This window comes from Zonotrichia albicollis, chromosome 6 (genome assembly GCF_047830755.1).
Source record: "Zonotrichia albicollis isolate bZonAlb1 chromosome 6, bZonAlb1.hap1, whole genome shotgun sequence".
In the NCBI taxonomy this organism is placed as follows: domain Eukaryota; kingdom Metazoa; phylum Chordata; class Aves; order Passeriformes; family Passerellidae; genus Zonotrichia; species Zonotrichia albicollis.
Genome location: NC_133824.1, coordinates 412,917 through 426,626, shown reverse-complemented (window position 1 = coordinate 426,626; position 13,710 = coordinate 412,917). Strand labels below are relative to the sequence as shown.

The 13,710-nt window shown below is 39.1% G+C and overlaps 1 protein-coding gene across 4 annotated transcripts in view; it reads right to left on the bottom strand.

Moving 5' to 3' along the window:
* Positions 1–13,710, bottom strand: part of LOC102072960 (nesprin-2) — a 181,891-nt gene that overhangs the window by 82,667 nt on the left and 85,514 nt on the right. For all 4 annotated transcript variants that reach the window (XM_074542222.1, XM_026796308.2, XM_026796309.2 and 1 more), the window contains exons 52-62: positions 13,556–13,700; positions 12,911–13,126; positions 12,296–12,561; positions 11,406–11,562; positions 9,384–9,539; positions 6,612–6,752; positions 6,095–6,277; positions 5,394–5,531; positions 3,777–3,962; positions 2,664–2,786; positions 1,244–1,426 (exon numbers count right to left, since the gene is read on the bottom strand). In XM_074542222.1, the coding sequence (XP_074398323.1) occupies positions 1,244–1,426; positions 2,664–2,786; positions 3,777–3,962; positions 5,394–5,531; positions 6,095–6,277; positions 6,612–6,752; positions 9,384–9,539; positions 11,406–11,562; positions 12,296–12,561; positions 12,911–13,126; positions 13,556–13,700 (1,894 nt within the window). The remainder of the gene's footprint in view (positions 1–1,243; positions 1,427–2,663; positions 2,787–3,776; positions 3,963–5,393; positions 5,532–6,094; positions 6,278–6,611; positions 6,753–9,383; positions 9,540–11,405; positions 11,563–12,295; positions 12,562–12,910; positions 13,127–13,555; positions 13,701–13,710) is intronic.

The window sequence follows — 13,710 nt, the reverse complement described above, 5'->3', positions numbered from 1 at the left end:
TGCACAAATACCAGTTACAAGTGTCATTACAACAATTGATAAATGGAAAGCACCCTGTTTCTGATGCTTTTAAAGTGTTTTGAAAATTCTCCATTATTTGATCTGGTAACAATGAAAAAGGTACATTTTACCACATCCATTTTTTGGACATTAGAAATTGTATGGACTGAAAAAAAAAAAAGAGAATGTAGGGATTATACAGATCTAATACAGTCACTGCTTTTTTCTGACTCCAAGCATGCACTAGTTATGTGGCATGTTGGAGTTTTTCTCTTTGTTTTCTGCTCTCCATTTCTCAAAGTGAAAATCAAAAAAGAACATTCCCGTTTTAGCTGTCACTTGTCTGCCTGGCCTCTGAAATGCCCAGTTAGATGTTTTAAAGCATTCTGCTTTACCCTCATAGCTTAGGAAAACCAAATCAGCAAAGGTAATGTAACCTTTCTCTAGGTGCTGTCAGCATCCTGCCAAGAAATGGGTGGGACACACGAGAACTTTAATTCCTTGCTGCGTGGGAACCTGTGCTACAGAACCCCAGACTTCCTCCAGCCTGGGCACTGGAGCGTGCCCAGCTCCTGAATTACAACTTCCCTCAGCTGGCACAACCTCACTGCTCAGGGAAGTGCTGCACAGAGCCCCCCTCGGGTTTGGGGCTGTTCCATAACTCACCCTGGCCCTGAGTTAACCCTCCCTGACCTGCCAGCATTGCCTCCTCCTGCTGCTGTTTCCCTTCTGTGTCCAAACCTGGCCTGGCCAGCAGCAGCTCCAGGACCCCAACACAAGCTGGCCTGCCCCAAAACAGTGAATTTACCACAACACAGCTGTAGGGAATGGCAAACTTCCTGGCTCACTGGTTTGGATTAGTAGATGTTCTGATGTTAGCAATTGCTGTCTAATGGCTGGCAACCAGAATTTCCATGGCCCGGGTGAGTTTCAGAAGTCGGTGAGTGCCTGCATCTAACACAGGACTTCCATCAATCAGTGCAACACCTGAGCCTTCCTTCCTTCTATAGTATGTTGTCAGCTGTGACTGAATTGGAAATCTGAAATGCATGTCAAGACTATTCAGTGTGCTTTGTGGCAGGATCAAATTCATTAAGAAAAAAGAACAAAAAAATCCCCAAACCATTACACAGAAGACACAGTAGGTGTAACTATATGGCTGCAAAAGCAGTAGTGTTTAAAGATCAAAATTATTTCAAAAAGGTGGTACAGGTGACCATAGAAAAAAAAATAAATCAATTACCTCCAGTAGCTCATTCTGTTCCTTAGTAATTTTTTCTAATTTCTTCAGTTCTCTCAAGAGTTGTCTTGCTCTTTGGAAGACTGAGAAAGGTTGCATTTTCAGCCCTGGCAGCTGAAGAGCATCTTCATAGGACTGTATATGAACAATAGTTTTCTGCATGGGGCCAACATGCTCAAGTATAACCTGTCAGGATAGAACAGAGATGATGGATGTGATATTGAGTTAGAAAAATCAACACCATAAATTTATACTACACTTATTATGAGCAAAAGCTCTCTTTAGTGAGTTTCCCATTTAAGAAGGAAGAAAATTTAATCCCCATATGGGCCATTCATTTAAGAGCTGGACTCTATGATCCTTGTGAGTCCCTCACAACTCAGAATATTCTGTGATTCTTGTTCTTGGAACAAATAAATGAAAATCCACACTGAGGTTGTCTCAAGAAAGACAAAGATATAAGTTATATTTACAATTCTGTTTTTTTCTGTATATGCAAAGTTTGCACAGTGACAAAATGTTCACATTCAGATCAGCTGCTATTTACTAAGCAGCTCATTTCAAAGCAGAAAATCACTGGCAGTAAAGACAGTTAAAGTGGTGCAAATTCTTTGATGTCACTCTAGGCAAATTCTGGTTTTTGTCTTTTGTTCAGCCAACCAGTCAGCAGGGAACTCCAGAAAAAAAAAATAATATAAATACAAACCACCTATAGGCCTTTTAATTACTAACAATTTTGTTAAACTCCTTCTCAGGTAGATTTTATTTTAAAATGCCCCAGTGGAAATAGAGATGCTTATTCTCTCATTCATAAGCAGACTGTATCAGGAATTTTTGGTACTATCCAGGATTTGATTTCCACTAAGGAAGTAGGTGAACATCATTTTCCAGAAGAAATATTACTTTAGTTTTTTCATGTAATGTAGTTCTTACAAAATTGTTCTCTGGGTAACCAAGCTGCACAGCTTTGCTATGAGAATTATGATGAGAGATATGATGACATTTTTATTCCTCACCTGAAACTGAACCCATGCTTTTTGTATTTTAGGCAGATAACACTGTGGACTGGTGTGAATTAAAAAGAATCATCTGCTAAATTTTGCCTTCATTTTTGGAAAAACAAAGCCTAATTTTCTAACTTCAGATTTCCATTTGGTGCCAAGTGGAGCAGTATGCAGGAAGTGTCTCTTGAAAATCAGGCCACAAACTTCCCAAAAACTGGAGATCCTCAAATGTGGCAGCTATGCCTGACATGTGCTTCAGTTAAACTCGAGTTCTCTGTGCACATATTCTCAATAGTGCTTTAATTTCAAGTGTTTTGTGTTCAAACCATGGCTGTGCTTCTTGGAAAGGTCTCTCAACAGTGTCACCTCAGGGTTTACACTGATCAGGAAAAAAAACCTAGACAGGAGTTCTCACAGACCTGTCCATGTTTAAGTTGGTCTTTAGGAGAAAATTCTAACAGATCTTCTGATGACAGGATTGTCTTCATTTCTGCAACATCCTTCTCAAACACTTTCACATGAGATTCAATGGCATCCAGTTCCTAGATTTTGGGAACAAAAAGAATATTTGTAGATAGCCCAAACACCAAAGCCAACTTGCATTCTTTCACTTAAATGTAAAAAGAAATACTGAAAAATGAGTGCAGCATATGCAGGCTGTTAATGGATGCTATCAATCAAAAGGCTAGCTGTTATAAATTACTTTTAGTCATAACTTCTAAAGGAATTAAGGACTCAAGATCATCTGTTCTGTTTTAAACCCTGAATACAGAACTGAAATATCCTTAAAAATTTACATTAGGAATTACCAGTAGTGAGAAGACATTTTTCCAGTGGTGATAGTTATCAGAATAGGAAAGAGCTATAATTACACTGGTGCAGCTTCCAGTAGGAAGAGACTTATGTCAGATGGAAAAGGAGCCCACAGAATTCACAGAGTTTGTGAATTCTCACAGAGACAGTCATGAGTAGATTAGGCTGGAAGGGACCTTGTAAGGTCTCTGCTACCCATCAAACCAGGGCACTTGGGGTCTGATCCTGTTGAGATTTGGTATCTCTTGAGGTGGCAATGTTACCCCTGCTTGGAGCCCCTGATCTAGTGTTTGACCAACTTCACAGCAAAAAAAAAAAAAAAAAAATTAAAATTCTTCCTATTATGTAGATGTAAATTTCCTTTGTTACACTTGGGATCTGTTACTGAACACCCCAAGAAGAGCCTGGCCCAATCCTGTCTGTCATCTCCCATCATGTAGCAGCAATATCAACCTCTCACCCCCAAGTTTCTCTGGGCTGAAACAACCCAGGCTCCCATCCCAGCCTTTCCTCCTACCTCCCGTGCTAATCCTGAACTTTACAGCTTAATTAGTTACCAAATGCCTTCTGATGGTTTGTTTACAAAAAGTCATTTCCTTGCTTGGCACACCTACAACAACCAGCACTACACCCTGTTTTCCATGCAGGTGATATAATCTGCATTTCCTAACATATGATGAAGCTCTGATAAAAGGCATTTATGGGTCACCCAGACTTACATCAGCCACATGCAGGATTTGTGGAAGAATCTCTGCAATCTCATGCTGTAAAGCTGCTACTTGAACATCTATTTCATTCAGCTGTTGCATTACACTGTCAGTTTCAAAGACTGCTGACAGCTCCTCCAGCTCCTTGCAGATACCATGCAGAAGATTTTGCTTTTGCTCTGAGTCTTCCAAAGCCATCTGGAGACAAAACAGGAGTTAAGTTTGATACATCACTGCTGAACAGTGGTTGTAGAGGTAAGGATTAGAAGGTACAAAATGCTGTAGAAAGTATCAGACCAGTTGTGCATGCTGTGAAGTCTCTTCCCCTGCAATGAACTGGATGAACTGCAGTGAACACTGTCATGAAGAGCAGTGAAGGCTGCAAGAAATGATCCATTTATCCGGGTGGTGTGTGAAGGAAAGGACTGAAAGCAATTTCCACTCTAATGCAAGCCCAGGGTGCATTTCCAAACCCACTGGTTTCACAGTCCAGGACTGTTGCAGACATCTTTTCATGAAAATCCTTTCCTTGGGATTTTTTTCCTCCTGAGAAGCTGAGAGGCCTCAGGGACAAAATGTAAACAATGGTTATCTGCTGCTGTGGAATGCAACAGGTGGATTTTTGATTGGCCCAAATTGGATGTTTATAATTAGTGGCCAATCATGGCAGCTGGCTTGGACAGAGAGTCAGGGACAACCTTTGTTATTCTTTCTTTTCCATTCTTAGCTTAGCTGGCCTTCTGAGATGAAACCTTTTCTTCCATTCTTTTAGTATAATTTAATATAATATATATCATAAAATAATAAATCAAGCCTTCTGAAACGTGGAGTCAGATCCTCTCTTTCCTCATCCTAAGACCCCTGTGAACACAGTCACACAGGACAAACAAAACATTTCATTTCACAAGCACAGGAGACAATAAGCTTTTGCCACAAAAAACGTTCATGGCTTTTGGAAATCACATTCTCCCCCATTGTGGCTATAAGCTTTTGTACCATATCAGCCCAGAATGGGCAGCTACTTCCTGTCAACAATTCTTACTATTCTTACTACAAAAATCTGTGTTTAGAACAGCAGCTTTCTCACTTGGTCTAAGCCAAGGAGTAGATGCACAGAAAACTCAAATTAGTACAAAATTCCAAGAATTTCTTTTTTGGCACTGGCCCTGATCTTCCCTGTAATATTACAAGCATCTAATTTTTAGAATTACCAATCAGAACCTTCAAGAAACAGTGAGCACAGCCTTCCAAACCACAACTCACTTCAAAGTTTCCATCTAACACACAGACATCAATAAACCAGCACTTTGCCTTTTTGGCTCACACACAGTATAGAAAGAATCCTATAGATGCAGGCAGTAAAAACTGATCCTAGCCACTCAGCAGGGTTACAGAAGACAATCACACATTTCTGGAAATTGTACAACAGTTCAGCATTTGCACAAAATGGGTGCGTCTAGCCCAAAAAAAAAAACCCTGTATTTCATGAGTTTCAACTATAATTATTTTTCACTGAAAGGATTTACTGAAAATGGTAAATTACTTATGTCAGTAACAATTAAGAATTGAAAACTGCATCTGCACAGAGCAAGAAGTGCCAACAAAGTATTTATCTGCATCAGCTCTTACCTGGAGCTCATCAGTATGCTTATGTAAGCTTTTTGCAGAGTCGTGCTGAGCATCAGCTCTTAGCAAACTGTTGGTGCTTTCTATCCAATCTTTCACATTCTTCAAGTGCTCCTCATATTCTTCCACCTTGCTGGTGGCCTAGGAAATGACAGAATGTTACAGCCAGTCACACATCAATTGCTTCATTGTATAAGATAAATGCATCTATAAACAAGACTAAAAGAAAATAGGGTGCGTTTGCATCATGGCCAGTTAAATTAGCATGGTGAAATAAAAACCATTTTTCTGAAACAGTTTCATGATTTCAGGCTATCCCCTCTCACCAAAGTAATTTCTGAAACAGTTCCATGATTTCAGGCTGTCCGCTCTCACCAAAGTAATTTTGGTGATTGCATGTTTACATTTCATGGGGGCATTGTCACAATTTATATGGCAATGGTACCTCAATAGATCCATTAGCAGAGTGAAAAAACCACCTCAATACCCACCCAGGGGGACAAGAATTCCCCATACAAACCCCTCAACCACGGCTTGAGCCATTCCTTTGGGGCAGCCACTCCAGAAACCCCAGCTACAATCAGCCTTATCACAACAGGCTTGTGACTCTACTGATTTGGCAGCCTCTGATGATGTTCCATGCAAAGCCCTCAGCCTGTTTTTGATAGGATTGGATTTTTAAAAGCTGTTCCACCTGCAGGTACCTTGTTGAGAATGGCAGTTCTGCGCTCAGCACGCTGGGACACCTGCTGGTACTGCTGCAGGGGGGCCACCAGGATGTCCATCAGCTCCTGTGCATGGCAGGCATTCTGCTCCACTATGTCCTGCACTTCTGCATCCAGCTCATTGAGCTTGTAATGCCACAGGTCCAGCATATCCCAGATTTGCTGCATGTGGAGAGAAGGGAAATTAAACAGAATGTCAGGCTCAAAGATAACAGCAGCATTATTTGTTCTGCATGTGGCACATGAATTGCAAAGGTTTCAGAACTGACATGATGAAAAGTGAACACTTTGCATCTACTGGTGTGATTCACAGTTGAAAAAAGCATGGATTTTCCTGTGAGAAAGAACTGATAACTATTCACTAGTTAAATGCTTGCTTGTACTTCTCCTTTTACAGACATAAAATGAATGGAAGACCACTTTATGCTAAACTAGGCTCTGTAAAAACAATAAAAAATCTTTTAACACCCACAGATTATTTTTTTTGCAAGATTACCTTCTGAACTTCTTTGGCTTTTGCAATGTTTTCACTCTTCTGTTGTAACATCTTTTCAATAGCTTGAAGGCCATTGTTAATAGTTTCTGCTTTTCTTTTCAGCACATACTGAGGAGAGTTCTGCAAGATTTCAGAGCTAACCTGACAGAGCAAAGAGAAAACAATGGGGGAGATTACAAAGATCTGCTTGTTTCTGTGCACCACCTTACCAAAAACATTCCATTTCTTTTTGTTTCTCTTGACAAGTCAGGTAAAAACACTGGAATGGAGCTACACTTGCAGGGAGAAGCATTAACACGGGCAGGTTCAACATCCACACGTTGTTCACTAATTTGTTCTCATTAAGAAATGCCTGGCTCAGAAAAGGAACCCCTGAGGAAAAAGCACTGAGGCACTGCAGCTCCCTGGGTGCTCTGCTTCACTCTGCTCTCATCTCTGACAGAGGCTGCTCATGCTGCATGGTGGGAAGGGTCACATTTGGATTTGTGCTGTAAGAAAGCCAGAATGACACCTTTATGTCTCAGCTGACAGCTGTGACTTCCATGTAACAAATAAGGGAATATCCAAGTGCACCAATGCACAGCCAATTTCTCTATATAAACTCGGAGATTTATCACCGAAATAGAAAGGTCTGAGGAACTTAATTTCACTCTGCAGGACTCCACAGAAATGAAAAATTGGTGCACTGGAGGGCCTGATTTTCTGTGGAAAGAGAAAAACTCCCAAAGCTGAAGTTGAGTAATTGCCTGAGCACAGGACAGAGCAGCACAAGCAACCAGGTTACTAGGGACTAGATGAAGTGCAGGGAGTGAGAAAAGTCCTTCATCTTGCCCAAAAGTGACATCTTTTCTCATTAAACCCGGCTAGCTGCAAGGGTCAGCCAAGCACCAGGAAATCATTAAATTGTGGTAAAATCTTTGTGTGCTGCAGCCTTAGGATTTATGGGGAAATGCACACTGAACAGTTCCATGCTGCCTTGATGCCAAAGATTTTTAATTTAATAGTTATTTTAGTTTGAAGCTCCTAGTACTGAAATACTTTATGCTTGTTGTGGGATGAGGAGTTAAGACTATTTTAGTTAATAAGTTATCAATTCATTTCTCAATTTTATTAACATCATTTATAGATTCCAACCAACCTCTCTAAAAAGTACCCACATGTTGTATTGGTAAAATTTAATTAATCAAAATAAATATATACAGAAAGAACTAGAGGGCTCCTCTGAAATATTCCTGCTTATACCACAAAACTTGTGAAGTCAGTCTGCACTTAGTGCCTAAGACTTTTTGGAAAAAGGAATTCAGGCTGTAATCACTGAATACTTGACCATCACCACTATCCTGGAATACACCAAACATGGAAAATTGTCAGTAATTGTAGTGCCAGGTTCCAAAACAAGGGAGAATCATGTAGGAGTGATGTGACACAGCTGAAAATGAGTAAACAGATCAAGATCTGACTTTTTCTTCAGGATAAAAACACTGCATCTGTCAATGCTCTGCTTATCAGTAAAGCAGGGTTTTAATTTCAATACTTCTTACTGGGATAAAATTTATTATTTATGGCATCAAATGGACAATTTATTTTCATTTTTTGGTTTGTAGATTTAGAAGAAAGCAGAATGACATTAAAATATGACAAGTCAATTTAACACACACTGGTATCTCCTAATGTGTTACTGAACTGACCTCCACTTCCATCAAGGTTTGTTTTTTTTTTTAATAAATGCATTTTGAAAAATTTCAAGGTAGTTTATAATGTTTTCCAATACCTAAATATGAAAAGAAAACATTATCTAGCTTCCAGAACCAGTTCTTTCACTTCAACAGGTAATGTGTGCTTTGGGATAACCTTTTATATCTTGGTAAACGAAACAGTAAACAACAAAAAAACCCCAAAGAATAAATACTGTTTTGCTTTCCTTTTCTCCTCCCAGTTGTTGATTATGAAAAGACTAGCCTCATTTTGAAACAGAAACCATAAAGTTAACCAAATTAGAACTCATAAGCTTTAGTCAATATGCTGCTTAATATATTACATAAGATAAAATGAGTAATTTGATAGACAATAAAAAGTAACTGGATTTCAAAAGTGTTTTATTAAACTTTCAAATTGTATCAAATTAACTGAGATTTAACCTTAAAAATTAGGATTGAACATTATTATTTCTGAAATATGAGAACTGAAAGGGGTTTTTTTTTTTCCATTTTTAAAATAACACAAATTAGTAAGTAACAATGATGGTAATTGTATCAGGCTAAAAATGTGATCCCAAACTGAGAGTATTAATCCAATTTTGCTTAATTTTGCTTTCAGCTAACTGCTTATATTCCTTGTAGATAGAATATATTGCAAAAAATTGATGCAATGGGATTCAATTATTTAAATTCCCTGATTTTAAAGGAAGGCAACCATGTTCTCAGAGGTGGCAAAAAGAACCATGTCATGATACCCTACCATTACATTTTAAAAAATCCTGTTTCAAAATCCATTTTTACCCTAGTTCTGAAAATATTTTCTCATTTAAGCTACGCAAACTTTGCAGTCAACTTTGATTGCTAGTTCCCAGTTTAAGAGTCAGATTGGAAAGAAGACAGCATCTATTTAATGTTAAAAATTATTGCAAAAGATTCTGCCACACCCATTTTTAATAAAAAAATAAAAATTTATATTGACACTGCTTACCATAAGATTACTCTAAAAGAGACCTAGGCATGAGCAATGATTTATACATTGCAAATAGATGAATATGAAAACCACATCAACAGTTACCTTCTCTTCTAGGTCATGCAATACTTTCTTGCAGTCCTCCAGCTGCGTTTCGATCTCTGCAGGGACTATTGTGTACATTTCAGAGTACTTGATCCGAAGTTTCTCCATGATATCCTCCAGAGCTCCTCTCTCTCTGCCAATCACATTCTGAAGCTCCTACAAAATTAAGAGTAACTTCAGCAGTTTTACCCAGTTTTTACTGAGTGTATGTGTGTATATGTACATATATATGTGTATATATACACACACATGTGATGTGTTTTATATTTCCTACCATTATTATAGTTTGGAAAAATTTGGTTTGTGATATCAAACCTGATTTGATTACCTCTGCAAGCAGATAAACTCTAAGCAATAGTGGCTCATTTAATCAAATGATGCTTTTCAATCTGTAAGAATTAATTAAACCTGATACTGCTCCATGCTGGGGAAGTGACGCACTGATGTTCATTGACAGCCACTGCAGAGGGACCATCTCAAGAGCTCCTATGATTAAATGTTAACCTTTGTGCTCTCCTTTTTTCCAAAAGTGCATTTTTCCCTTTGAAAGAGTCTAATAGGCAACATCCGTGCCTTCATTATTATAAACAACACAAAGGCCACAAAAAGCAACAGGTTTCAGGCTGAAGTGTCTCCTTTCAGGCAATTACGCAGAGCAGCACAGCAGGCTCCTCTCAAAACAGTAGTTTCCAGTTCTGCACAAAGAATGTAGGTTTTATGAGATAAAAGAAACTTGAACAACTGTCTACAGCCTGTGGCCTAGAAATAAAATCCAAGCTAAGTCCTCCTGCAGGAAGAATGAAGAAATTCATTTGTTTGGAAGGTTTTCTAGAGTTTCAAGTTGGAATGTTCTGTTTGCTGGCTTTATGGTTCCTTTCCCTCGTGCTCAGCTGCTTGAGAAACTCAAATGTTAACTCAAGTTATTGGGGAAAATTATCCAAACCTCCTACCAGGCAATGAAAGATACCAAAATTAACTGCCTTTGCTTTTTCAATCAGGATTAATAGTAATCCGCTAATTCACAGTCTTCAGTTGGGAACCTTTTCCTTCACACAAATGCAATAGACAGAAGAAATATGTAAGTCACTGAGATTGATTAATTTCCTGTCATCCCACAACAACTGGGTCTGATATTAAAAAAACCCAAACCCTCAAAGCCATGAAACAGCTGTGTGCCTCATTGTCTCAAGGAGAAAGCTGCTGTTGTCAAATGGCCCAATTAAGATTGTGCCAATATTTATGGGAGTTCACAGATTCCCTGACCTGAACTGGAAAGAATCAGTTACAACTCTTGTCTCCAAAACAAAGCATGTCCCCTGCAAACTGGTTTCTGTGTATTACTGCACGTTCACATTTCACAGATTATTTAGCTGGAAAGCAGATACCTATCAAAACTGTCCCAAATTTTTTCCTAAGGGAAGAGACAATTACACTTCTCCCTTTTCATCTGTGTGGGTGAATTCAAAACTTTTGCCAACCTAAATCAGGTTTGTCATCTCAAAATGAAACAGATATTTCCACTCAATAGATGCAGTGGAGTCCTGACTATTGCTATAAATTTCATAGGAACAAGATTTTCTTTGGAAGTAAGGGACGAAATTGCCCTGCAGATTTTGGCTCACTGCTGTCTGGACTATGTAAAATTAATTAATTCTTCAATCCTTTTAGCTCAGCTTTCTCAAAAGGAACAGGCCTGCTGTGACACTGCTAAAAAGAGATAATTTGATGGGACTGCTGCTAGCATTTAGTTGTTCCATTGCTGTCAGAAACAGGAACAAAGTCTTAACTCACTTTTGGGTGAGTTTTAGGTGCTCAGAGTAGCAAAGTTTGGATATGTGGGAGAAGAACAGTCATAAAGCACCTACAGTAGGAAAATTTCCTTCTGGACACAACTCCGTAAAAAGGCAGACACAACTCTAAATTCTAATTCTAAATAATTTTAAATAGAAAACCAGTCCTTTAAGACAAATCCAAGATCCCACCACAGCAATGCTGGCTCCTGGGTTTAGAGCTGTTACCAACCTCCAGCTGTTCTGCCTTTCCATCAGCATCCTGCAGCAACACAGATGCAGCATTCTGTAATGCATTTGTCACAGCACTTATTTCTTCAATGACCTTGTTCCTCTCCTGAATCTCAGCTTTCACAGAATCTTTATGGTCTTGAGCTTTTTTGTACAACCTGTGCAAGATGACCAGAAAGAATACATGATTTAAACTCTAAGTAGGAGCAAAGAGCATGCTTAATACAGATATTATGTAGGTATATATCCAGAACCACATTTGTTAAATCTGTAATTTAGGAGGTTTTTCTGCTGTTAAATCTATGAGTTTTATGCCACTTTATTTCAGTTTCTTTTAAGTGAGTCCTTAGACAGTTCTATTTGATAAACCAAACCAGAGAGCAGGCATATTTAAATAGCAGAGGCCAGGTTCTCAGTCTGAAGATGCTGGCAGAGCAAATGTTGTTCACAAAAGCAAACCCAGAGAAGGGTGAATAAAATAATCAGATTTGTAAAAAAAAATTTGTGGAGAATTTTAGACAGTGGCACTCAGATGAAAGCTGCATTGTTGCCAAAAGCACAAGGTCTGATTTTCCTAAAAGCAGAAAATCTTAAAATTCATAAGCACGTGGAATGTATAAAACTGACTATTGTTCCTTGATTCCTACTGCATTTGAAAACAAATTGCAGCACACAAAGGATATGGCCAGGCTCAGGTCTTCTCCCTAAGTAATATCCCCCAATACTGGAGACAGCAGAAGGGTGAGATGGAGCATTGGTCTGACCCAGGAGAGCATTTATTGTCATTTTAACTGCATTCAGGTTAACTGCATAAGCTTTCAGGTATTCTTTGCTATCCAGTAAAATCCTGTGCTTTTCTCATACCTTCGACAGAAATTTCTCACCACTTACTTCTTACAGCGCTCCTGCATTGCCTTTATCTCAGCCAGGGCAGGGAGGGCAGCCTCCCCCTCAGCATCTTCAGGGGCATTCAGGATGTTTCTTATCCGGTGCAGAAGCAAGAGCAAGAGGAGCTGCTGCTGGTTGATGTTTTCTTCAAATGAGTTCACAAAATCGAGTAACTCCACCAGCTCCTCTCTGGTGGCCTTCTCCTTCTCTTTAAGGCTTTCTGGCTGTTCTTCCTGGAGCTTATCCAGAATGATTGTTTCTCGTTCCAGCTAAGTGAACACCATGGCAGAGCATGAGATAAAGTGCTTTTTTGTTCCACCACCTGAAGTTACATTGTTCATTTGCTCACACGGGTGACTAACTCCTGGGAATTACACAGTCAGAACCTGAACCTTTGAAGAGGGACAAAACCTCTGAGTTTGCTTTAACAAAGCTCATAACCCTGTGCAGAGCTGCTCTGGGTTCAGAGGACTGAATAAATATCCCCACCTTTTCTGACTTTGGGTTCAAGAAAGGGTGGGAAATCATGTTCTGCCCTGATCTCAGCCCTTTACAGACCATTGTTCTCACAGTCCCATCTCGACTTCCCCCCAAACTAACAGATGTTGAACAACTCACCTCTTCATTGATGAATTTCCATTCCTGCTTTAGTTCTTCACAGGTAATTTCCAGCCCTTTGGCTGCCTCAAGCAAACCCAGCCAGTTTTCCCACAGCACTGCAACAATCCTGCCCAGGGCTCTGTCACTTCCTCTGCACAACCTCATCATCTCTCCAGAGATCTGCCTCAGCTTCACCAGATCCTCTTCAGCAGAGTCAATGCTGGACACTAAAACCTTACAGGAAAAACAAACACATCAATAAATAAAATGCTGCACTCAGGAGTACTAATGAAGTATTCAGTAACATGTCCAGGATCCTCTAGGAAAATGGCAATCACTGCACTGAGCTGGTAAAATATGGTCATAATGAGGGAGTTCTGTTGGCTAAGACTGTGGAGAAAGATGGAGTAAATAAAATGTCTCATTTCTAGAGCAGTAAGATACACTCATCTCACATAGTCTATTATACAAGATTATAAATATATTACTACTGGTCTTTTAAAAATATTATAAATATATTAATACATTAATATATTCTATGGTTTTACACATACATAAATATAGGATAAAGAATTCCACTTCTCCCTACTATGATGTCACATGGTATTACATAGCTGCATTAGTTTTGCATGAGCTTTTCAACTTCTTCAGAGCCTTTCTTACCTTGCTGTCTTCCAAATGCTCCAAAGCTTCTTTATAAGACACTGGAATCTTAGACAAAGACTGTCTAAGCATCTTTTCCAGTTTCTTAAGATTATCACACACTTTATCTTTGGTTTCTGTGTAGCTTTTGTGTTTTTCAAAATACCTGCATGAAA